The 25,599-nt window shown below is 37.6% G+C and overlaps 1 protein-coding gene across 1 annotated transcript in view; it reads left to right on the forward strand.

Annotated features, from left to right (window-relative positions):
* Positions 1-1,491: 1,491 nt before the first annotated feature.
* The window catches only part of COL1A1 (collagen type I alpha 1 chain), a 38,940-nt gene continuing 14,832 nt past the window's right edge, over positions 1,492-25,599 (forward strand). The window contains exons 1-32 of the mRNA XM_081969713.1: positions 1,492-1,698; positions 5,051-5,088; positions 5,206-5,241; positions 5,818-5,910; positions 6,006-6,080; positions 7,294-7,338; positions 8,499-8,552; positions 8,819-8,872; positions 9,553-9,606; positions 10,035-10,088; positions 10,969-11,022; positions 11,124-11,168; positions 12,549-12,602; positions 12,738-12,782; positions 13,055-13,108; positions 13,881-13,979; positions 14,232-14,276; positions 14,366-14,464; positions 15,215-15,268; positions 15,367-15,474; positions 16,156-16,209; positions 17,636-17,734; positions 18,576-18,629; positions 18,730-18,828; positions 20,047-20,100; positions 20,562-20,615; positions 20,713-20,766; positions 21,287-21,340; positions 22,625-22,669; positions 22,769-22,867; positions 23,273-23,380; positions 24,593-24,700. Of these exons, the coding sequence (XP_081825839.1) occupies positions 1,617-1,698; positions 5,051-5,088; positions 5,206-5,241; positions 5,818-5,910; positions 6,006-6,080; positions 7,294-7,338; positions 8,499-8,552; positions 8,819-8,872; positions 9,553-9,606; positions 10,035-10,088; positions 10,969-11,022; positions 11,124-11,168; positions 12,549-12,602; positions 12,738-12,782; positions 13,055-13,108; positions 13,881-13,979; positions 14,232-14,276; positions 14,366-14,464; positions 15,215-15,268; positions 15,367-15,474; positions 16,156-16,209; positions 17,636-17,734; positions 18,576-18,629; positions 18,730-18,828; positions 20,047-20,100; positions 20,562-20,615; positions 20,713-20,766; positions 21,287-21,340; positions 22,625-22,669; positions 22,769-22,867; positions 23,273-23,380; positions 24,593-24,700 (2,124 nt within the window). The 5' untranslated portion in view covers positions 1,492-1,616. The remainder of the gene's footprint in view (positions 1,699-5,050; positions 5,089-5,205; positions 5,242-5,817; positions 5,911-6,005; positions 6,081-7,293; positions 7,339-8,498; positions 8,553-8,818; positions 8,873-9,552; positions 9,607-10,034; positions 10,089-10,968; positions 11,023-11,123; positions 11,169-12,548; positions 12,603-12,737; positions 12,783-13,054; positions 13,109-13,880; positions 13,980-14,231; positions 14,277-14,365; positions 14,465-15,214; positions 15,269-15,366; positions 15,475-16,155; positions 16,210-17,635; positions 17,735-18,575; positions 18,630-18,729; positions 18,829-20,046; positions 20,101-20,561; positions 20,616-20,712; positions 20,767-21,286; positions 21,341-22,624; positions 22,670-22,768; positions 22,868-23,272; positions 23,381-24,592; positions 24,701-25,599) is intronic.

Consider the following 25,599-nt stretch of genomic DNA (forward strand, 5'->3'; position numbering starts at 1 on the left):
GGCTGTGTCATGAGGAAACATTTTATTCTCAATTGGGAAAAAAAACAAATTTAACTTTAAAGTACTTTGAAATGGGTTTATTCGTGTTAAATTCACATGCTGCAGTCTATTCTGACAGTACACATTTTGACATACTGACAGGATTAATCTATATAATACTGTTTAGAGAAACAAAACAGATATGTAGATACCACTCCATATATACATAGCTGCAATATTTAGAGGCTAAAGAACAGAATATGACACAGAAATATTTCGGTACTGATGTATTTTATTTATTTAAATGAAAGTTTCAGTTGAGGTGATATTTATATACAATCTTTCCCAGATTTATGTATTACTGATTTCTATAAAATGTCCAGGACAATGTGTTGAAAATAAAGTGCAAAAGTGTCCGTTGCAATAAGTAATAAGTACAGATATCTGGACTCTGAGCTTTGTGTGCAGAGCAATTCATACATGCAGTTTCCATCAATAGGAATAAAGAAGAGGATAAGGAACTATTGGTGGGTCAAAGAACTCAATACATATATCAGAGTCCTTCAGGACAGAAGAAGCTGCTAAATCATAGGAATATCTCATCACATTGCCTTTCTACTTTTTTATTATTATTATTAATTTTGCAATCTCTCCCTATTTCTTTAGTATGTTCTCCAAGCAAGACAAACTGGAGTGGCACCTTTTAATCACTTTTTTTCACTGTCCCTACATTTATATCTATTTTAATGTAAAAAAATTTAAAAAACATTTATATCTATTTTTTAATCTAAATAATTAAATAAATTATTCCAACACTCTGAGATGGAGATAGAAGGGGAGGAAGGAAGGGGAAAAAAACAGTCATCCAAACTTAAGCCAATCTCAGCATAACTAAAATTAATGGATATTTATGAAAGTTCCCATGATCTCTAAAAGTTTGCTTTGTTCATATTTTAAGAAGAAAAGTTATTTAGTAAGAAATGCATGCTTTGCTCTATATCACCCTCTGGTGCCCCACCTTCACAGATGCTTTATTAGATCATGCAGAAGTTCCAAATTCCAGCGTACAGTTTTCTGTAACTGCGTTCCTTTGGATATTCAATTTTTGCAAAATGCTTCTTCTGAACTTTTCTGTAGCTCCTACTTTGCCAAAGGAACTTGCATCTTTCTTTCCCCTATGTATATTCCCTCAGTTCATACCCCTTCTAGTCCTCCCTCTTCTTGAAAAGTGCACTGCCAAATGAAAACTAGTTTGGAGGCGAACATGGTCCATTCTTTTGAGACTGGATAGAAAGGGGCTTGGCTTTGCTTCTCAACTTTTTGGGAGTGGGTGCATGCGTGTGTGTGTGTGTGTGTGTGTCTGTGTGTGGTGTGCGTGTCTGAGGGCAGACTGCAATTGCTGATTGGCTGAGAGGCTGGCCCAAAATCTCCCCCTCCAACACTAAGGAGCAAGCGAAGAAGGGATCCACCTCTCGGGCATTGGATCATATAAATAGGGAACCTAAAAACTTGACAGAGTCAGTAGGAAGTTTCTGCTGGGGTCTGGAGTGGAACTAGATAAAGCAGACCGTCCCTGTATGACTGGACACTAAAGCAGAACCTAGGATACAAAGAGTCTTCATGTCTAATATTTAGACATGTTCAGCTTTGTGGATTCCCGGTTACTGCTTTTGATAGCAGCAACTGTTCTACTCACCAAAGGCCAAGATGAAGAAGATGGTATGTACAGTGCTTTATTTTCTTTCACTCTCTGTATAAATTAAGTGGCAACTTTTATCATATCCTGAGAGGGGAGTGCATTTTCTCTTATTCTTTAACTGTTTTGTGTTGAACATAAAGCTGCCTCCTTATCTGCTCCCCTCGCAAATCATTTAAAATCAGGAAACACAGCGCAAGAGTCAACCCTCCCTACAAAATAGGAGACCAAGCTTGGAGTGGCAAAGCATGAAGAGATGTTAACATTTCGTCATGCTTTGCTGCAACTGAAATTATTGTTATATGTGGTATAACTTGAAAGACAAATACATCTGGGCAAATAAAGTACACATGCTAATAAAATTCTGAGGCTGTTGTTATTGTTAAGAGGGGAAGATCAGTACATGTCCTTGACCTTCCAAAAGTTTTTAAGCTTGCCTTGAATGCAGGGAAAGAACTTTTGGAAGGCTGAAAAATAAAATGTTATTCCACCTGACTTCTTTTATATCCACGATAGTGCAGTATTTAACAGAGAACATGAACTTTTTGAAAAGTAAACTTAAGCAGCTGTGGATAGCCTTGGGCATTGTGGGTTTTTTTTCCTAGCCCCCCCCCCTCTTTTTTCCTTACCTTGGGGAAAAGAAACAAGTTGGACCAATTCAAAGCCTAGCGCTGTCTTGCCAAGTTCAGTAAATCAGATGTTAGGAGAGGGAAAGGGAGTGGGCTGTCATTGGGGATGGACAGAAACAGGTATTCAGCAAATGATGGAAAAGTCATTGGAAAGTTGCTTATAAAACTAAGACACAAAGATCATGAGCCAGAAGAAGTACAGAAAGTAAGCCTATTGTAGTGACTTGCCAAAGAAGCCTGCAGAAGCCATCACAAACCTATTAAGTGGGTGGGTGGTGGGGGAAGCTTCATAATGATTCATAAGGAAAATGTTTCAGCAATCTATAAAGCACAAAAGTCTAGACATCATTTCACAGACAAAGCCTTCTGGACTGCGAATGTTTTAGAGTGACTTACCCCCCTCTAGTCAAAAATATCCAGTGGTGACATCTAGTGGCCATGAAGAAATTCTCTTTTGCTTTTGGCTACTGAGCCATTCCGAGGTAGCCTTCCAACTGGGTTGTGGGGATGGCCTTGAAAGGAATCGACATCAATCAAAGTGAGACTCCTTCTGGAGTCAAGGGTTAAATATGCCTGTTGAACACCACCCCTGCCCACTTTGGAAGGAAAGAAAACTGAGATGCCTTAGCAGAGAACTTTGATGACGTCTGATTTCAAATTGTGGATATTTTGCTGCCATCTTGTGGATAGTTTGCACTTTTATTGCAATGCTCAGGAAAATTTTATTTTCCTAAATCTCTAAGGATCTTTTTCTTTTCTTGCTTTTATTTTAAAAAAAATATTCCCAGAAAGTACTTATTTTCATCTTGTCATTTCCCATCCATTGGCGCAAAGTGAAATAAATATTTTTCTGGTTTGGGGAGCCTAGCATTGAAACTATACACTCTTTTAAAAGGAAGTACTCAATTTTAAAAGCACCTAGCTAGGTATCAAGATTTATAATTATGGTATTCTTTACTTTTTGAAATGACATATATTAGAAAAATTCTTTATTTTGGTTTTCTCCTTTAATTACTACTCTTGGCCTAGCTAGATCTCCTCCATTTATCATGCAAAGAGCTAGCAAAATATTTCGTCCATTGCACCTGCCTGGTGGAAATTGCCTTGCATTGGCTCACGCATGCCATGTCTCCTCCCCAAAATTCCTTTGATTCAATTTTCCAAAAGCACACATGATTGATAAGAAACAATTTCTTCCCCATTCATGAATCATCATTCAATTCAGATGCCATTTTTGTTTCTCTTTCTTCTTCTTCCCCATCTCTTTCTTGTTTCAAAATATTAATTTATTTTTCCTTGCCTTGTGTTTGGTTTGGCTTCAGTGCCAAAATGCTGAGGTTACAAATTGGATGTAACAACTGGCTAGAGGTTTTGTTTAAATTCCAAAGCGACTCGAAAGAGTTACTGTGGAGTGAGCTCGTTTCCTGTGTCATAGAATTGTGCTTGATGAAAAGCAGATGAGGTTTAAAAAGCCCCACAGAGAATCAAGCCAGAACAGTGCAAGAAAAGAAAGCAAATGCTGATAAAAAACACCAAAACACTCATGTGTTGTTCAAATGACACTGTTCTTAAAATGTCTCCCATTTTCCTGCTCTTGCTAGCGCTTGGCCCAATGAACAGTTGTTCGCATCTGCATCTTGCCTCTTTTCCATCTTCTCTTTCTCTTCATCTTCATCTTATCTTTATATTCTACAGTCGAACCTGGAAGCTGCACACACAATGGAAAAATCTACCAAGACAAATCACTTTGGAGGCCTGAAAAGTGTGTGTTGTGCCTGTGTGACTATGGTACCCCACAGTGTGATATCATTGTATGCTCAGATGTGTCAGACTGCCCCAATGCTGTAGTCCCTCCAGGCGAATGTTGTGCAGTTTGTCCTGGATCTGGTATGAGCTATAGTTTATCTCCTTCCTGTCCACTCTATCATCCCATCCTAATTGTCCACTTCTTCTGACAGGCAGAACTGTCACTCATACATTCTCATATCCTCTGGTAGTTATCTATCATTAGTCCATTTTACACAAAACCATCCACCTTAACTTAAACTACTTAAATTTACTTTCACTTCCTTATTCGCTTGTTTAAAAAAAGTCTAATTTTAAAACTAATCAGCCATGCCTATATTAAACATTTAACAATTTATTTATCCATCAATCCATTTGTCACCTCTATAGTCACTTAATACTGAGTTTTCATTCTAAATACTAATGGCAAATCATTGTTCTTAAGCAAGGCCTCTTTCTTTCTGATCTCTTTCCATTTCAATCTAAACATTTGGGTTTAATATAAATATTTATGAAAATCATTTGCAGGCAGGGAGGAAACTGTCAAGGGAGATAATATCTATGGAGTTAGGCAAGATTTGAGTAATGTTTGGAGGCTTTCAGGCTACCATATCAAAGCTTTATCGCATAGCAAAACAGCATAACATGGAAAGGCAAATGGATAGTACTGTATTTGTCTGAAATGTGTGCAATTTGAAATCTGCTTGGCATTAACAATCATACATGGCATTTTCTAATTAGGCCACTAATGACACGAGTGTCAATGTTCTATTATCTTCTGAAATTAACTGGATTCATCTAGCTGAAGACTGTGATAAGCATGTTTAACCCATAAACTCCATTGCATTAAAAAAAACCTCATGATAGGCAGGAGAAATTTAGAAGCTTATTAAAAACAATGAAACTATTTGGGTGGTCACAATTTCTGGTTCTTAATACTCTTTTACATTTTGCATTCAAGATTCTGTCCCTGCTTACCCAGATGTCACCGGTTTAGAGGTAAATTATATTTTTGCAATCCAAAATTCATTTTTTTAGCTATGTCTTTTTTATTATTATTATTCCTGTAGCAGTATGAATAATCCCTTTATTTATTTTTTTCCTTTTATTTGGCAGGGTCCTAAAGGAGAACCAGGCCCCAGAGGAGATAGGGTTAGTATACACACACACATGTTTGGCTGATTGTAGTTCAAATTTAAAGATAAAAATATAAAAGCCATGTTCAAAAGCACAAAAAAAATATTTTTTTTTGGTAATGCTGTGATTTAATATGGGAGATTGCTGATCTATCCTATAATTGCTCATACACATTTGCTATAATTTTACGATTTGTATTACAAACACGTGCTATTCTGCCCATAAATATTCAATGGCTACATTTGTTGCACCTCATCCAATGGGAAGCACACCCCAATTTCATTGATTTGCTATAACTTTCCAAAATAACAGTAAGATAAAATAGCACCGAAATTAAAACTTACACGTCAGCTTTAATGTTTAACTTTTTAAAAAAGACACATGACCCCTTTATCAGGGATACACAATTCATACTTGAAAAAGTTTCCCATCCTAATTGTAGGTTTTTTTTTTTTAAGGTTTATGGGGAACAAGTGTCCCCCCCCCCACCCAAATTTTGCAGGGAATTTTCAACAAGTTCTAATCATGCCAATAAATGAAAATATACTTTCATAATAGTAATACCTGACTTCTTGCTATATTTATTTTCAGGGACTTCCAGGCCCCGCTGGCAGAAATGGCATCCCCGGACAACCTGGTCTTCCTGGACCTCCAGGCCCCCCTGGTCCCATGGGCCTTAATGGAGTAAGCAACATTAATTTGGTTATTCCATCTAGTTATGTGGCATTTGTGTTTAAGTACCTGTTCACAAATTCTCCTTTCATTCTTTCCTTTTCTAGAACTTTGCTTCTCAGATGTCTTACGGTTATGATGATAAATCTGGTGTTTCCGGCCTAGCTGTTCCTGGCCCAATGGTAAGGCCTGGGGAAAAAATGCTGGTTGAAGGGAAGGGATTGCTGAGGAAAAGGATGAAGAAGTAGTAGTAGTAATAATAGTAGTAGCAAAACACTGAAATCTAATAATAGATATATACTTTAAGTTATATGATGTAAACGTCGACTCTTCTTGATTCGATAATGCTTAAGACAGGGGGTGTCCAAACTTGGGAACTTTAAGACTTGTGGACTTCAACTCCCAGAATTCCCCAGCCAGCTGGCTGGGGAATTCTGGGAGTTGAAGTCCACAAGTCTTAAAGTTCTCAACTTTGGACACCCCTGGCTTAAGACCAGAAGGTGAATCTGTGGAGATATAGACACAAGTGTCATCACAAGAGTTCAGTGAAAAAGCAAAGGTTCCCTTTGTGTGGTTTGTTTTGTAGGGAAAAAAGTACTGCAGAAAAGCAGTGGAGTTAGACAGGAAATTCAAGGAATGGGTATTCACTCATTTAATTAAGGCCCATAGTGATAGCGTGTGTGATTTAGGATAAAACTTTATACAACTAGCAGAGGCACTTTAGTTACAAAAAGCAGGTCATTGCAATCAGTGGAGTTTAAGACCATAATGTTACAATGGCTTCTTAAAGATTATAATTACATTGTCTTCTTAATTGAATGGAGAATTGCAAGTTAAGGACAATAGCTTGAATTTAAGCTGTGATTATTATAGCTACACATTTTTTTTTGTAATAAAAAGTAATTGAAACATGGCTTAAATTCATCCTTTAGTACAGTTTTAGGGGAAGCAGAAATGTACAACCTACGTTTAGCTTCTGAAAAGAATAAAGCACTGTTCAGATGTTTCACTCAAGAGGGAATGGCCATTTTGCTTTATGCTTCACCTTAAGAAAAAAGCTAATGGCAACTCACCCGTCACTAGAGGGATTGCAAATTACATGTCACTGTTAACATAGCAATTATAAAATGCATTTTGAAAGCCAATGTAGAAATTAAAGTTGGGCCCTGAGATAGGAAAAGACTGAAGAAAGTTAACCTTGAAAATGATACAAGGCCAGACTTCCTCAACAAAACAGTTCTACAATGTATGGTTAATGAAAGTTTCAAAATGATCAAACAAGATCAAGGCAATATGATGATTATATAGATTCAAGAATATAAATACCCACTGAGGTGAAGGAGAAATTGTACCAATTTAGTTTAAGCTGACTATTTATTTCTTGGCGATGTTTAGGGTCCAGCTGGTCCCCGTGGTCTTCCCGGACCCCCTGGTGCTCCTGTAAGTATTCTCTCTCTTCTTAAGAATGAACTTTATATAACAAAGATAATGTAAATTTGGTACTACTTTCAAGGGGAACGTTTCAAAATCTTTATTCCTCCCTCAATTTTAAAGAGCAGAGACTTTGTAAAAGTGAGGATTATCATGTTGCAGACAACAAGAATTTTATGCTCTGCTCAGTTATTAATGAATATCAGCCACACTTATTCAAAAATTAGTACAAAGATGCATAAATTGTGCAGAATCCCACACAGAACTGGAGGAGGCTTTTTTAGTGCAAAGGTGTTAGTAGCAATTTTTTGTGGAAGGCCTACTATTATTTGCAAACTTTGCAGACAACCCTGAAAGTTGAAAACAAGGGAAGGAAGACAAGTTATATGCATTTCCATCTGCAATATTGGAGATGCCACCTTCCTTGTAAAATTTTAAAGTTAGGAATGCACAATATGCATTCATTCAGAGAAACAAACTAGAATCATCATTTGCTTTGCAGAACTTGCTTATTGTAGATAAATAAACAAACAAGATTTTCTTAAATCCATTCCTTCTTCACTAAGCCTAACCCTAATATAATAGGAGGATGTAATTCCTCTTTCATCTGCTCTATATTTCCTCACAGACATCATATTTTGCTTCTTTTTTTTAAATTTGCTGCACAATCAATCATTCGGCCTCAGTGATCTTTGGGTCAACATATCCCTAACAGAGATTTGCAGTCTATACTAGAATAATGAAAATGGAGCGTACAGAAATTCAGTAAATTAACTGTGTGGGAAAACAGTCAGCTTCACTGACGAAAGCAATTGTTTCAGGCCAGGCAAACTGCAGGGCTAAAAGATGTGAAGGCAGGAGTCAGCAATGAAAATGAAAGACCCATGGCTGAAAGTGTCTATGGAGATTCTCAGTCTCCAGGTCATGGTTGTCCCAAAGGTGTTTTTCAAAATGCAGCTGGACTTTGCCTCTTTCCTTGAAGATTATTTTGCTTCTCATCCAAGAAGCTAAAGCTAAAACAAAGAAAGTCCAGCTGCCTTTTCAAAAAATATATTTGGGACATGGCAGAAAATGTTTATGGACCCTCCATAATGCAGCCCAAAACAAATAGGGGTGTTCTCTGGAATTGCTTTCTTTTTAACATATATGTCCCTGTTTTAAATTTCCAGGGCCCCCAAGGTTTCCAAGGTCCCCCTGGCGAGCCTGGCGAGCCTGGTTCTTCTGTGAGTATTGCCTGATGGTGGGGGGGGGGGTTGCCTTTGGGGGGGGTGGATGTGGGGAGCACAGCCAGCCAGAACAGTCTTTTTTCCCCCCTTCCAGTTATCTTTTTTAAATTTATTTTTCATTACCTAGAATAGTCTTTGAACGTAAACACGCTGTAGACAGGCTTCTGTTCCAGTCTTAGATATCAGCAAGATTATAAGTGGGAGCACAGATGTATTTGTTCAAATTTTAATGCCTTTGTTTTCTCCCCCAATAAATTATGTAGGGTCCAATGGGTCCTCGTGGTCCAGCCGGTCCCCCTGGCAAGAATGGAGATGATGTAAGTGACTATATCATTCTTTGGGGAGGGGGAAACCCCCATTTTCCCCCTCTAATTATCCACAGATAGAATACACACCTTGCAAGCAAATCTGACAAACGAAAAGGCTTCTCTGAATCTACAGGTTTGAGGGAACTAATTCACGATGTATCAGCCCTGTCTTGTCTTCTGAAACATGCAAGTCTAGCAGTAGAAACAATAGCAAAAATGAGTTGGAGGATCGTGCTTCTCTTCTTGAAAAATTTCTCTTGTTCTCTTTGGTCTTCCTATTATAGACTGCAGTGAATGGCAGATCTCCAAAAGATAATTATTAATTTTACTACAACCTTGATCTTGCCATAAATCTTATATTTAAAAAAATACACCATTAAACCATCCAAGGGGCAGCTTAAGGTGCTAATTCCTCAACCAGTATTTGTAGAGTTCAGATAACAAGGTAGATCTTCTTAATTATTGCACACTATTTTTTCTTCTAACATTCTGCTTAGATTATCAAGATCGTAGTTCTCAGGTTTCAGGCCATAACTTTTGACTGGCTTCTAAAAATTGTAAAGATCTCTTTTGCAGATGAGAGAATTTAGGTCCTTTTCCAAAAAAAAAAAAAACCCCAAACCTCTCTGATTTCTGAATTATTGCTGTTTTAGCTTAGTTTTTTTTTTCCCCCACCTTCTTTCTCCAAGGGTGAAGCTGGAAAACCTGGCCGTCCTGGTGAGCGTGGTCCTTCTGGCCCACAGGTAAGATGTCTTGCCATATATGTAGGAGGGAATGATGGGTTAGTTAGCCAGCAATTGTTTTCTTATGATGAATCATGCATTGTCCATCTGCTCAAAAACAAATTTATTTTTGATCATAGGATGGGGTAATTCAAAGCTTTAACAGTAAGATGGTTGTGAAAAAAAATTAGAATCTCACATATATGTATCAGGACAATTGAAAGGTTGGGTTAGAGTGGATAAGCTCAAGTACTGAAATGGCTTTGGTAGCAATGTCTGATTTCTAAATAAGAAATTAAAAAAAAAACACCTTTTTTCAGTTCATTGTCATAAATAACTGTAATGGTGGGAGGATCGTCATGAAATGGGGACCTGGCTAAGGCCACATGCTGAAAAGTGATTTGTCATAATTCTTTTATTCTCAAGAATGTCTGGCTTATTTCTTCCAGGGTGCCCGTGGCCTTCCCGGAACTGCTGGCCTCCCAGGCATGAAGGGACACAGAGTAAGCACACTTCAATCATTCAACATCCAACACAATTCACAAATTCTACAATTCAAAGACTGCCAAAGCTAGATTACAATTTAGATTGTGTATGCATGTCTTCGGAAGATTTTTAGGAATTGGATTTTTCAAAATGTTAATAGTGCTTGTAGGCATTGTCAGAAAGTGTTCACTCCATAATTCCTGGCATTCAATATGGCCACAAATATAGACCACACAGTCAAGTGAACCTAGGAATATACTACAACTTCATAATTTCCTATGTCCCTTATTTTAAAAGGTATATGAAACACAAGCAGACTAAATATATTCTTTTGGGGAAAAAACATCTAGCTAATTTCTAAAAATTGGATATTGTATATCTTTGTGATTCCTATCCATCCTGGGGCTCAGAATACTCAAAGTCATTTAGCATTTTGCTCCTGTAACTCATTTAAATAATATTTCTAATGTAATATAGATAGGTCTTGACTTAAGACCACAATTGAGCCCAAACTATTTGTTACAAAGGGAAATATTTATTAAGTGAATTTTGCCCTATTTTATGACCTTTCTTTCCACCACTGTTAACACTGCAGTTGTTAAGTTAATAACATAGCTGCTAAGTGAATCTGGCTTCCCCATTAAGTTTACTTGTCAGAAGGTCGCAAAAGATGATTACGTGACACATTGCAACCATATGAGTCAATTGCCAAGCACATCTCACTTCTGATCACATGACCATGAGAATGCTGCAAATAGTCATAAGTGTGAAAAACAGTCATAAGTCACAAGTGCTGTTGTAACTTTGAACATTTTGACTTGTTTTCTAATGTCCCTGTTCTTCAGGTTTCTTATTATACACTTAATAATAAATACATATTATCCCTATCTTCTTTAGGGATTCAGTGGTCTTGACGGTGCTAAAGGTGATTCTGGTCCTGCAGGCCCCAAGGTAAGTGTCCATTTTAAGTACATCCCTTTATTTGATACAAAATTCCACCTCCGTTCACTTTAACAACTTGCGTTGTCATTTCTTCTTTTTCCCCCTTCTAGGGTGAGCCTGGTAGCCCTGGTGAAAACGGTGCTCCCGGACAAGTAGTAAGTATATATTTTCACCCTTCTTTGATCCATTGCTCTAAGAAATATAGGCTATGTACCAATGGAGTCATTTAGATGGACAATAGATTTGTTTAAATTGTACCATCAATGAAAGCAACTTATTTTGCCATGGAGGGGAAAAAAATCTAATTGCATTATAGTACTTTGATGCAATGCATATTGTGCCAAATTGGCTGTCTGGAGCAAAATCTATAAGAAATAGCAAGAATATCTGTTGAAACCCCAGAAAAGTGATGACTTATTGTAGCACTGTAGAGAGGAAGGAAGATGGTCTTTACAGAGATGTCCAGGAATTGTTACCTAAGCAAAAGGATCTGAAATATTTTTAAAGTCCAGTTCAGTGGGATAACATTCAGAAGTGACTCAGGCAGATGCCTTCCTAATTCACTGGGGTATAAAAAGGAGGAGAGGGGTAGAATAATCAAACTTGCGAGATTCAAAGTACATGCCATCTCTGTGAAAGTAATTTTAGCCTTCATGTGGAGCTGATATCCAGGTGGGGCCTATCTAGTGTTGACCCCCAGACAGAGAAGATAATAGTGGAATAGAAAGTATAATAAGAATTATGGGGCTACCTTATCTAAAAATGTCCAGTATAGACTTCCTTTTGTACTCTGGCCAAAGATACCAAATAAGATAATCTACTTCCACATTACTGTTAATAGAAGGCAAACCCAAAAGAGCATGCAAAAGTCCTTTCTAAATCCAACCTTAAATGAACCTCCTATATAAAGGAAAAACACTTGATATTAAGAATGCCAGGGACTGTATCAAATGGAAAGAATGCTAAATTCATAATAGAACTAGATGTTAGTAGTACTTGAATAGGGCAAATATTAATAGAGTCTACAGTGACATTTCATTTGCTTTTAAATATATTTATAAGTAAATCCATACCAACAGGAAAACATAATAAGGAAAAAGGACCACATCATATATCTAGGAAAAGAGAGGTCTTAAAAATAAGTGTTAAGTCCTAGATATAGGACAGTATAATTCCTATAGCTTTCTACAACCCCTATGGCTTTCCAGTAAATGGGCGAACTTCTAAAACTTACTTAAGACATGACAACTTTTAGAAGAATATGGTAGATTGGTATTTCTCAATTTTAGTAACTTTAAGATGAGTGGACTTCAACTCCCAGAATTCCCCAGCTAGTCACACTAGCTGGGGAATTCTGGGAGTTGGAGTCCATGCATCTTAAAGTTCCTTAGATTGAGAAACAGGATGATTTTGAAAGAGTATGATAAATGCTAAATGTAATTAAAAATTAATGGAAAGGATAAAGATATAAGAATGAGATCCAGTCAAAGTACCTTTTAACTGATTCCCCTCCCCACTCTGTTTCTTCTAATTAGGGCCCACGTGGTCTTCCTGGTGAGAGAGGACGTCCAGGCCCTGCTGGCCCAGCTGTGAGTGCATTCCTCTCAACTTTTAAATTGCTACGTATTCATAGCATTTTATGGACTCAATTCAAGTATTCACTTTCATGCCTTGTGTAATTTTGTAGGTCATTCAAATGCCCTTTCTCCTCTTTTGCATTACAGGGTGCTCGTGGTAACGATGGTGCTGCTGGAGGTGCTGGTCCCACAGTAAGTGTCCCTCTCATTTGCTTCTCATATTGAATGATTGGAGATCCTTTTCTCTAGAGAAGAGATGAAGATTAGTCTTCATCTAGAAGATGAAGACTAATCTTTCAAGCTTTCTGCCCTTAAATGAGGATATCCTTTTCTCTCTAGTTTGCCTTGAGTCAGTTTTTTCCCCCTTATTTCAAAGGCCAGAGTTAATGCAGATCTGGCAGTATTAAGAACTATTAATTAGGGACAGTATGAAAATGCTCTATAATCTCTTCTCTTTTTAATAGGGTCCCACTGGTCCAGCTGGTCCCCCTGGATTCCCTGGTCCTGCCGGTCCTAAGGTAAAGATGATTATTATTATTGAATTTGTCTGCTGTCCATCTCCTGTTTCACAGTGACTCTAACTGGCCTTGAATGACCAACTTGCCATTGCAATGTATTTGTGTTATGAAAGCATTAACATTGTTCAATTTGGCTGCTGATTTTTTAAATTAGATTGGGGATAGTTGTCCCTCGGGTTTCTTTACAGAGGAAGGCATCAATCTCTCCCTTACTGTTTCTTAGCAAGTGGGCAACAAAACATTCCCTGGAGGATAAATGCATGGACAGAAATGATATGCCTGAACTTGGAAAAGTTCCCGCTTTAAGCTCTCTCCATTCTAGTTTGCTAAAAATACTGAGAAGCTTCAAGAATTCCTTGTTTAGGAATCAGGAGGGATGACCAATATAATATAAGCCCAGGTTTAGATACAGAAAAGGGATTGCTGGACTAAGAAAAGATAAGGTTTAGGGACCAGAGGTGGGAAGCTGGCATTATTATGGCTTATTTCAGTATTTGCCTTAAGAAGGAAACAACTGCATAAACTACTACATCAAGCTTTAGATATCAGTTGAATAATTGAAAGTCTGCAATGTGTGACTCGAGTAGGACCTCATGGTATCTGGGTGGGATTGGCAGGACATGAAGTCTGATGAACTAGGATAGTGTTATAATACAACCAACCAGGAGATAAATTTGCCTTGGAGAGACTAAGGAGATTGACCAGGGAGAAAGATGTGCATCAACCTAGGGAGGCCTGCACACTTATGAATCTTCACTCTCTTCTTGCACAGGGTGAAACTGGTCCTCAAGGCGCTCGTGGTGGTGAAGGCGCACAAGGTGCTCGTGGAGAGCCTGGTGCTGCTGGTCCTGCTGGCGCTGCTGGCCCTGCTGTAAGAATTACCAATTTCCCCCCCACCCCCCACCCCATGCTTCTGATTTATTTAAAAAATTATTCCCTTCTTAATTTTTATAGCACTCTTAAATGCATGTATTCACTTATTTCTTGGAGAGTGCTTCAAGATTAATGATGAAGGTTGAAGGTAGTTTATTACATGGTGTGCCAGCACAGGAGACAGAAGATGTGACTTAAACAATCAGTGAACTAATATAGTAATTATTTGTATTTTTTTCCTCTGCTTTAGGGAAATCCTGGTTCTGATGGTCAACCTGGTGCCAAAGGTGCACCTGTAAGTATCTTCTAATCCCAAGAACTCTCTTTATTCACGTCATTGTCTTCATTTGCCACTTCTCTCAACCTCTTCGCTTTCTCTTCTAGGGTGCTCCTGGTATTGCTGGTGCTCCTGGCTTCCCCGGTGCTCGTGGAGCAGCTGGCCCACAAGGTCCCACTGGTGCTCCCGGTCCCAAGGGTAATAGCGTAAGTGCCACCCAATTGCTCTTCACCTTTAATCTTATCAACTGGTGTCACCTGACTATATTGAATTATATATTGGCCAATAATGAGAATCATATGCCTGACAGTCCAGTCTTCTTAGAGAGCACTAGGTTGGACCACATGGATTTCAGATGTGTCTGGTTTTAAGTCTATTGTGCAGAGTAACATCTAGATCCATCAGGTGCCCATTCTGTGATAAATGGGCAGTAGAACAGCATATTAACATAAATCTCAACTTCTTTGGCCACTAAAAGAGATAAAGGATCCATTCTACCATATCATTACTCAATCAGGATATACATTGCTTTTTGAATTTTAAAATGTGCAGCATTTCAGAATAAACTGATCTGTTGACCAGATGGGATAGTTATAAAAACATGGAATATGATGGTATGGACATGTGGGCTTTAAAGATAACCATTTCAAAATTATTTACTAAAGTTTTATTCCTCACAAATCTCACAGATTTCTACTTCTCATAAGTTGCTTATATCAACTGAAGCATGGTGGAAAGTATCTTCACAGATCCCTAGTTCTCTTCCACATTACCAATTCTTTATAAATGTTTTCCAGTTGTTTTCCTTATATTGCATAATTAATAAGTACTTAAATAAATAATAGAACATTGCCTTATTCTGTAGTGAGATATAGAAAAAGACAAATCTACTGTTGCAATTTTGTACTGAATGAGATATGTTACTGTATTTTTTTTTCTTTTCTTAATAACTTTAGGGTGAACCTGGTGCTCCTGGAAACAAAGGAGATGCTGGAGCTAAAGGTGAAGCTGTAAGTATTTCACCTAAACGATGTGTGCTTTTATTTCTCTTGTGCTTTTATTTTACCTCTCCTGCAAATTTATTTATATCCTTCACTTTATCTTCTAGGGTCCCGCTGGTGTCCAAGGCCCCTCTGGTCCACCTGGTGAGGAAGGCAAGAGAGGATCCCGTGGTGAGCCAGGACCTTCTGGATTGCCTGGACCTGCTGGTGAACGTGTATGTAACCATGTTTGTTGTTTGTTAGCCTTTGGATACTGAGATGCATTTAGAACAACATGGGCAGAAAGATATATCTGTCTTACGGGTTCATAATATTTAGTTAGATTGGTGGAGAATTGCTAAGCTAAATTACAGATGTAATAGAAGCAGGCCAAGTGGGAAGACTAATTTTAATAAGTTAGAGGAATGTTCTCCAGGGAAAAGCCATCCATAAAACAAGGTGTGTCGTAACATTTCAAAATTAAAAATTAAAACTAAATTAAACTAAATTAAAATAGTGTATTGCTGTTTCCTCTGGTAATAAGTAAGGAATGATTAAGCTTTCTGTTCTACCTGACAGTGGCTTTTTATAGCCTTTTCTTTATTTGTAAGACATATGCACTAATTTAAGGCAAGAGGCAAAATGTCAAATGGGGGCTTTTGACTCTGATCAGGAAACTAAATTATAATTCTTGAGAAAAGGATATCATCCTGAATCTGAAGTTGGCATTTAATTCTGGCTTTTAGCTTTTCATTCTTTCTAGCAGAATGTTGCGATTGTCTTTTTCCAGTCACAGAAAAACAAATGACTTCATATTGGCATTTTGAGAGGACAGACCTCTTTGTAGGTTATTTGGTAACAATACTGGGTTTTTTTAATCAATAAGCAATAATAATATTCTTAATCCTTTGTCACAGGGTGCTCCTGGAAGCCGTGGTTTCCCTGGTTCTGATGGCATTGCTGGTCCCAAGGTGGGTTTTGTGTCATGTGGGTAATATATGACTAAATAGTCCCTTGATCTCCTATGGGCTATCCATAGGAGACTCATATTTTTATCTATCTATCAGCTATCCATCTATCTATCTATCATCTATCATCATCTACCTTTCTTAATGTTTGCGTATTCTTCTATGTTTAGAGCTGACTTCTGATTATCAAAATACAACCTTTGATTATTTTTGACCTGCCTTCCAAACTTTTTATAGGCTAGCAAAAGAGGAGTCACATCTAAAACAATATTTTTTTTAGAAGTACCAATATATAAGTATCCACAATTGTGCCTGCTCCATGTTACTCTCATTATTGAGGCAATTTGCTCAAGATCATGTTCAAAGGCATACAGAAACTCAGACATCTAGGGTTCTTATTGCCTAGGAAACAGGGTGGGTGGGGATGGGATGAAAGTCTTCCTTGCCACATTCTTTTTATAGCCTTTGAATTTTGTATGAAGGAGTTGAATAGTGCTATGAGGATTTATAAGAGTAAGAGAGCTGGCTAGTTTCCCCCCCAGAATTACAGGGTTATCCATCTCACAAAAAAGTGACTCTGGATGGCATGGAAGAAGATGGTAAAAAGTTAATATATATATAAAAGACAATTATTTTTTAAAAAATGTTTAGAATAAAAAGCACAAGGCTAAGAGAGAACATCAGATGCTAATAACAAAGGAGTCACTTTAGTACCTCACCAATTCCCTCAGGCCCCCAGATCTGATGGCATAATCAGGTTTTGGGGGAATTCAGTAGGGATGTGGCCAACCTCACTTAACAAAATGTAGGAAACTTTATTCTTATGAATGGTATTAGAGCCCATTTTGCAAATCTTCATGGTCCTTGTATTTAGTAGGACTACTAGCACCTGCTTTCACACTAGTTCTTCTCTAATAATCCTGGACACTCTGCTATCTATCTGGGCACCAGAGAATATTGTAAACAAGGTCCCTATTCTCCCGTACATTTGTGCTTTTTTTTCTAATAGACAGATCTTGCCTGGAAGGGAGTTTCAATCTCTCTTTTCATTTCTTTCATGCTTTCTCCTCCCTGCCCATATTGCTTTCTTCTGTCTCATGTTTTGTCCCTCACTCACATTAGAATTCCCTAAGTACATGTCAAGTGGGGGACTTCAAACATATGCATGTTTGTTTGCTAAAATTACAGGCTGCTCAAGTTGTGGAGCTTGGGATTTTGTATAGTCTTGAGGTCTCTCAGAACCTGTTTTCATGAATATGTATAATGCCTGCAGCCAAAGCCACCCATTGCCATACCAGACATATCCTTTCCTTCTTAAATACACTCTTCATAGTCTTAATCACACAGAGGCCTCTTAAACTGAGGAGAAATGAAAAGCTAGGATTTACCTGCTCTTAGTAGCTTTTCTTGATGCCTTTTCTTTTTTCAGGGCCCCCCTGGTGAACGTGGAGCTCCTGGCCCTGCTGGACCTAAAGGATCTACTGGTGAATCTGGACGGACTGGTGAGCCTGGTCTTCCTGGAGCCAAGGTAAGCGAATAGCAAGCTTTGGTCAGAAGAGGGAAGCAAATGGGAAATATTCTCATACTTCCCATTGGCTCCTAGACAGTGGGGAATGAGGCACATTCTACCACCCCTGCCCACCTCTGTGCAGCATTGAAGCTCTACAACAGTGAATTAAACACTGTCATCAAGAGTAATCAGGGATCTCACCATATGCAAAGTAATCAGGGATCTTAAGTAATCCACTTCCCCCAACTAAGTGAATTAGTAGCTCACTCATATCTCATTTCACTCATAGGATAATGAAGCAGAGAAATAAATAGGAATAGGTTAAAAGGAATTAAGTTCCTTGCAGTGATTTTATTGCTCTATTTTAGTTACGTTTCTGAGCATATGTGAACTGGAGCAAATATTTTCACTCATCACAATGAAGGCAACGCTAATCCAGAAATATTGGTTCATTTTGGATTGGTGTTTGATATAATCATGATTGCACTGGCCATTTAGCATTATGATATGAATGTATTTTTCCAATGAGACTTTGATGGTTTGGGGGGCGGGGAGGAAAATGAAGTCTGTAAAATAATTAGCCATGAAACAGCAGTGAAAGGATTTCTCTATTGTTTCGTTCCTATAGACTAAACCTTAACCAAACTGAAAATCCTACTATTTGCATCCATAATATACTTCGTGAACTATTAGGGAGGACCTGTCTTCACCCTCTTTCTTTCACACATGATATATGGGCGGAGTTAAGTCTTGTTCCTCTGGAAGGCAGCCCCTCCCCCTTAGGGATCCATCTCCTCATTACATCCCATCACACCATCTTTCCCATTCACACATTTTCTCCCTTTGTTTTCTTTTCTAGGGTCTGACTGGTAGCCCTGGTAGTCCTGGTGCTGATGGCAAGACTGGACCTGCTGTAAGTGTTGAGAGAGCTTACTGGGATTGCCCCTTTATTTTGCAATAGAACAACAAAAAATATTTTTTTAAATGGGCTTATTGTTTCCTTTCACTTATAGGGCCCTGCTGGTCAAGATGGTCGCCCTGGACCTGCAGGTCCACCTGGTGCAAGAGGTCAAGCTGGTGTGATGGGATTCCCTGGACCTAAAGGCTCTGCTGTAAGTAACACTCCACATTTACTTCCTGAATGACATGTTTTATGGGTGAGACACGTACAAGAGCCTACTTCTCTTCCACAAATGACCACCTTATTTAGCACTCAGTCCATGAAAAAATGATGACACCAGAACAGCTGCTTTTAATTCTTCTTCAAGGAGCAAAAGAATACCTGCAAGGCTACTTCTGAAATAAGGGCAGCAGGTGGCTGCTATATTATAGCTCCCTCTATTTGCACCTCTAATTTCTTACTTCCTGGTTCATTCAATATGAATATTTTACAGATCGTTACTATGAGAGTCAATTTCATTTCAAAATTGATTTCAGGAATAATCCACATGTATATGCTATATTGACACTATTGAACCAATCTACCACTATTGATTATGTGTCATCAGGTCATCCTCAATTATTAGTGATCACATAGATGGGTTTTCTTCATGATCTTCCTGTCATTATCAGAACCTCCTGTTTAATCAATTTCCTGAGAGGCCTTCATGGTTGTTGTTTTTAATGATTACAACTTTATGTTCAGCAACCAACTAACTGAAGTATAAATAGATTTATGGAGAGCAGAAGCATTAACTGCACTTGAATACACTTGAAATAGATTGTTTCAAGAGGCATTTGGCTTTGGTTGGTTGTGAAAATCACTCTAGACTGTGAATTGAAGAGAGGAAATTGTTGGCAAAATAGGTTGTTTTTTCCAAATGAAAATGGAATACTAGAGATACTGAGATTTTCTGTATAATAAAATATGCTGCTTGAGTCAGTCCTTTTAGGTAATTCAGAGAAGTAACACATCTAGAACTACTTGTTCTATCTTTACTGTAAGGTTACAGTAATGGAATTTTGCAGGTTTCCTCCCCTCACCTTAATAGTCCAAGAAACTACAGAAGGTCCCTTCTGATATTTTTGCCATCTCCCATTCCTTCTGTGAACTCAGTTGTCTCTTATCTGACCATTGTCTAAGCTGTGACTCTTTCCATTGTATCCCAAGGTCATCCCCACATACTATGATTGTGTGAAAGACATTCAACTGCCTTTCAAATATGTATAAGACCATGCTTATATAATACAAATTGAACCTGGGCATCCTAGATTTGCCATAGCATGGAGAGATACTGAAGAATGAAATGGAAATTATTGACTCTCTCCCTGAAATAACTCCCATTCTCTATCTATTCTTCCCCTACCCCCCTACCCCCATCCTCTTCTAGGGTGAACCTGGCAAACCTGGTGAGAGAGGTGCTCCCGGAGCCACTGGGGCTGGTGTAAGTATTTTGTTCCTCGCCCTCTATTATTCACTTCAGTGATTTGGATGGACATATATACAAGAATTAGTTTACATAATTGCTGGTAATACATAGTTACCGAGAGTTGTTTTATAGAACTGGGAGGCTATACATATCTTTCAAATAAATATACCGAATACATACGTACCTATGTTCGCTCATACACAGATACATATATACATAAATGTTGCATTAGAGCAATCTGTGTGTGCTGCTACTTTCCCCCTATCTCAATGAACTAGAGTTCATGCACACACACACACATAACGATAGAGAGAATGCAGGGGATATGTTTACAGAGATAAATTATCTGATCACGTGGTAGGTGGGAAGGCATTTGGTGGGAAGGTTTTCAATCAACAGAATTCTTATGCCACATTTATTTTAAAAACATTGGGCTCTGCTTCTCCCTGTGCTTACTCCTCCTTGGTTCCTCTCAGGGTGCTCCTGGCAAAGACGGCGATGCTGGTGCCCAAGGTCCTCCAGGCCCAGCTGTAAGTATGGATTTGATTTTTCCTCCCTCGGTCTTATGAATATTTATCCCCTTTTGGATTCTGTCAAGGTTTGAATTTTCCTACCTTTTCATTACAGGGTCCTGCTGGTGAAAGAGGTGAACAAGGTCCATCTGGTGCTCCTGGCTTCCAGGTGAGCAGGACTACTTCAAAAAACAAATCTGTATATTCTCTCTCTACAAAGATGATAGATAGATAGATAGATAGATAGATAGATAGATAGATAGATAGATAGATAGATGATAGATAGATAAATAGATAGGAATGATAGACACCAGTTAAATATTTAATACCATTACTTTTTATTTCTTTTGAATGTTCAAATGATGTACATTTATTTGCTCGGGAGAACAGAACTAAAAGACTCAGTATATATGGTTTTTATTGAGTACAAGCCATAAGGCCTGTAAGAAAACTGAAACTGTGTTTTCAGCTAGCTGGAGAATTCTGGGAATTAAAATCCACAGGTCTTAAAGCTGCCAAGTTGAAAAACACTGCTGTAAAATAGAAGCATGTAAAATCCATGAGGTACTAGTGGTACTAGTGACGTAAACCTTTTGAAGTTAGCCTGTTTAATAAGCTGTATTTGATTGTCAGGCTTATCCAGTCCTATCAAAGCTAATATTTTCTTCACTTCTGACTTTTGTTTTTAGGGTCTTCCTGGTCCCTCTGGTGCCCCTGGTGAATCTGGAAAGCCTGGTGAACAAGTATGTAATGTGTTCCTTTGTGCAGAAGTGTTAAGAAGGAATTGTGGGGCCTGTACATGATTTGAAGCAGGGACAAACTAAATTAGGACCCTTGAGTTGCAGACTTTGGAACAGGCTAGTATGGAGTCTGAACTCAGCACAAATACTCTCCAGAATAACCTAACTTTGCACATTAATAATGTCTGCCATTTTCCCCATTGGGACTTTTTGTCTATTTCTTTTTTAAATAGATGCATACACCATCCAACAACTGAAAAGCATCTACTGGCATATGGAAAATCAGGCCCATATTTTTCTGTTTTATAATTCCCAGTTCCTAAACTCTTTTAGTAGTTGTAGATAACTTTAGTAGGTATAGATTTACTTTCTCTTAAGGGCATTATTATGACCAGTTTACGATTTCATATTCTTTTGACGAAACAGTTATTTGATTGACCAAGTCACTTAAAAATACTTTGAAAGGGGAAAAAAGACTTTTAGTAGCTTTCCAAGATTTGGAACAAACTATCCTGGAAGATGGTGGACTCTCTTTCATCCAGTGAGGGACATTGATAATAACCATTATTATCACTTTTTAGGGGCACTTGATAATTATATACTAGAGATGTATTACTGTAATTTGGAACTACATCTTTCAAATTTAAGATGTAAGAGTATTTCTGAGATTATGAGCCTATTATAAGACAATGAGCCTATTCTATTGCTATGTGGCATGGTAATAATTTCAAATGCAGATTAATACATAACACATATAACTTTTTCTGAATATTTCAGTAGCATTGAGACTTGAATTAAACAATAAAGTTTCTGGAGAATTTCATTTTTGACTAGTGCACCATCAATATGGCAGCAGAACAATACAGGGTTCAATTATTTTTTTCTATTTTTCTGAAAAAGAAATTAGCAGTTTAGGAAAGCCACCTTTAGAATTTAGCCAGAGAAATATTTATATTCCAAATAAAACATTTTGAAGGAAACAATCTCTTGTTCATGGAAGAAGATAAATATTTCTTCTACGGTGTATCTTTGTCTTAAGAGTTCTTATTTCCACTAGAAAAAAAAACCTACCTTCTCATACCTACTCTTCTATTTAAAGTTCTCTAGAACTTCATAATTGAAAGAAGCAAAAAATATAATCCTGCCTTCAGACATGAGTGTGAACAATCCAATTCTTGCTGAGCTGCATTCCCCCTGTCCACCCCCATGTCAAATTAAGTTCATTAGCTGCATGCATTCTCAATGGCTATATCTTTTAACAATATCTGTTTCTCTCTACTCTGACAGGGTGTCCCTGGTGATATCGGTGCTCCTGGTCCTTCTGGTGCAAGAGTAAGTAAAGATCTTCTCCCTAGGTTCTTATTTGTCTTCACTTGTCCAACAATGCTTCCATAAACAATGTGTAATCAACTCACTCTTTATTTCATCTAGGGCGAGAGAGGTTTCCCTGGTGAACGTGGTGCCCAAGGTCCTGCAGGTCCTTCTGGACCCCGTGGTGCCAATGGTGCTCCTGGTAATGATGGTGCTAAGGTAAAAGATTAATAAATGTTAAAACGAAAAAGCTATCTTGAAGATAAATGAATAGACTTTACCCTTGGGTATTCAGAATGATAGATTATATATCCAAATCCATTACACTGTTGCTTTCCTAGAACAATATCATTTTTACTTTTCCTTAATATGCCTTGTAAGGATCAGAAAAATTAAATATTGTGTTAGATACATGTGTGAAAAATAGAATTCAGAAAATACAATATATATATATATATATATATATATATATATATATATATATATATATATATATATATATAAGATTTTTTAAAGGAAAGAATAGATAGGCACCTCTTTTCTCTCTCTCTCTTTCATTGTGGTTTTCAAATGGTTCCATTCCTAATCAATGCCTTCCTTGTTGCCTTGATTATTCAATTCTAGGGTGATGCTGGTGCTCCTGGAGCTCCTGGTGGTCAAGGTCCTCCTGGCCTTCAGGGTATGCCTGGTGAACGTGGTGCTGCTGGTCTGCCTGGTGCCAAGGGAGATAGAGTAAGTACATGACGGTTGAACTTTGTTGTCATCAAAATGGCAGCCATCATCTTACTATGCTTAGAAAGGTGGAGAACAAGCAAAAGCATCCTGCGTTTTTTCAAAGGACATCCATTCCTTTCCAAATATCATCTATGTATCATGCATGGTTAAGTTCCTTCAAGATTTGTTCCTAGAGATAATCTTGACATAGATATTCGCTACCTGTCCATCAGGTCAGTCTGATTTAGACTGTATAGTACAATTTTGGATGGGAGTCCTGAACCATATTGAAATATCTGAATGATATCAGTGCCCAACATTGTGAATTGGGATTTATTTTTATTTTAGACAAAGTATGACAGTTGATGAATTTACAGTCTTCACCCATGTTTCTCATCTATCGATAAGTTATGGTCATTCTCTAATGCCACCATACAAATAAACTGCTGGCAAAATCAAAAAGGCAAAGAAGAATTAATTTTATATTATCTTCCATTAACTGGCTTTAAGATATTTTTCTGAATACAGTCCAAGCTAAATTAAAAGGTTGATTGACTATTGTTGTCTTCCAGCTTGGCCCGAGGCCTTGTAATAAGAAGTTAAACTTAAGAGGGCAATCCAGAATCATGATTTTGATATTTAGCTTTTGAGATATATTCGAGAAAATTCCTAACATCAAGCCTGATGTGAAATCTTCTTATTTCAAGATTTCAAAATATATGAATATTGAAAAAGGTGTTAAGAAAGAGTGCAGAGAATAACAACAAAGATGATTATGGGACTGGAGGCTAAAACATATGAAGAACGGTTGCGGGAAATTGGGTATATCTAGTTTAATGAAAAGAAGGACTAGGGGTGACATTATAGCAGTACTCTAATACTTGAAGGGCTGCCACAAAGAAGAGGGGGTCAGTCTCCAAAGCCTCTGAAGGTAGGACAAGAAGCAATGGATGGAAATAATAAATGAGACAATTAACTTAGAACTAAGGAGAATTTCCTCTCAGTTAGAACAATTAATCAATGGAACGACTTGCCTCCAGAAGTGGAGGTTTTAATAAGAGATTGGGCAACCATTGGAAACCATCTGAAATAGTACAAGGTTTCCTGCTTGAGCAGGATTGGAGTACAAGTCCTCCAAGGTCCCTTCCAACTCTATTATTCTTTCCAATCATTACGCCTTTCTGATCTTTTCAATATTGATAGTCTTATTTTGTCTTTTCTCTTTTTTAGGGTGACCCAGGTGCCAAAGGCACTGATGGTTCTCCTGGCAAAGATGGACCTAGAGGATTGACTGGACCCATTGGCCCACCTGGCCCAGCTGGTTCTCCTGGTGACAAGGCAAATATTCCATCAACTTGTTCTTCTTAAACTCCTACTGATTTGTGGTTATTGGAAGCCATGCCATATATTTTATTTAATGTTTAACATTTGCTGGCATTTCCACAGATTTGTGCATGAATTAGGAAGCAGCTGCCATTTTCAGATCAAACTTGGATTGTCATTTTTTTTAGAAAGCATCAGAGAAAGTAAAATGATATAATTGAGAAGGTGTAAATATTTATCTAGGACAAACTGCCTCAAAGACTTTTTGTAGCAACTTGTGGACTTTAAAAAAATCCTCTGCTTAATTTTAGTTATAACATCTGATCTGAAGGATAGCTTTTTACAAATGCTAGAAACTAAATCAATGGGATACGCATTGCTTTCACTTATTTCAAGCAAACTAACCCAGTGTACATCTTTCATTTTAATACAGAGACTAGAATTCACTTATTCTTTGGATATTACACTTCTCCATATTTTATGATGCATTTCCTGGCTTATAAACATATGTTTTCATGAGAAATGCATTAAAATAATGAGTCCATTTTACAATTAAATGAATTCAAAATACCTAGATGAAAAATGTCATTTCATGTAGATTTTAAAACAACTTACTTAATATGAAAATAGTTTGAAGTATACTTGTAAATGAACAAAGACTAGTATCTGACTTAACGACCCACTCAAAAGACATGACCAGTTTTCCCACCTCCCATATCTCTCTCTTGATACCTATTAATCATTGTTGTATTCTTTCAGTTTAATAGTCACAAATAATGGAAAACCTATATTTTTGTATTGAAACTCAGTGAATCACTAGTTAGAACTGAAGGCATCTTGTCCATTTTAAATTTTAATTTTAAATGAAATTTCATTTTAAATTTCATGTGATTGGAAAAAGAAGCAACTTGTGA

The sequence above is a fragment of the Natrix helvetica genome, assembly GCF_964273705.1.
Source record: "Natrix helvetica genome assembly, chromosome: Z".
Taxonomy (NCBI): Eukaryota; Metazoa; Chordata; class Lepidosauria; order Squamata; family Natricidae; genus Natrix; species Natrix helvetica.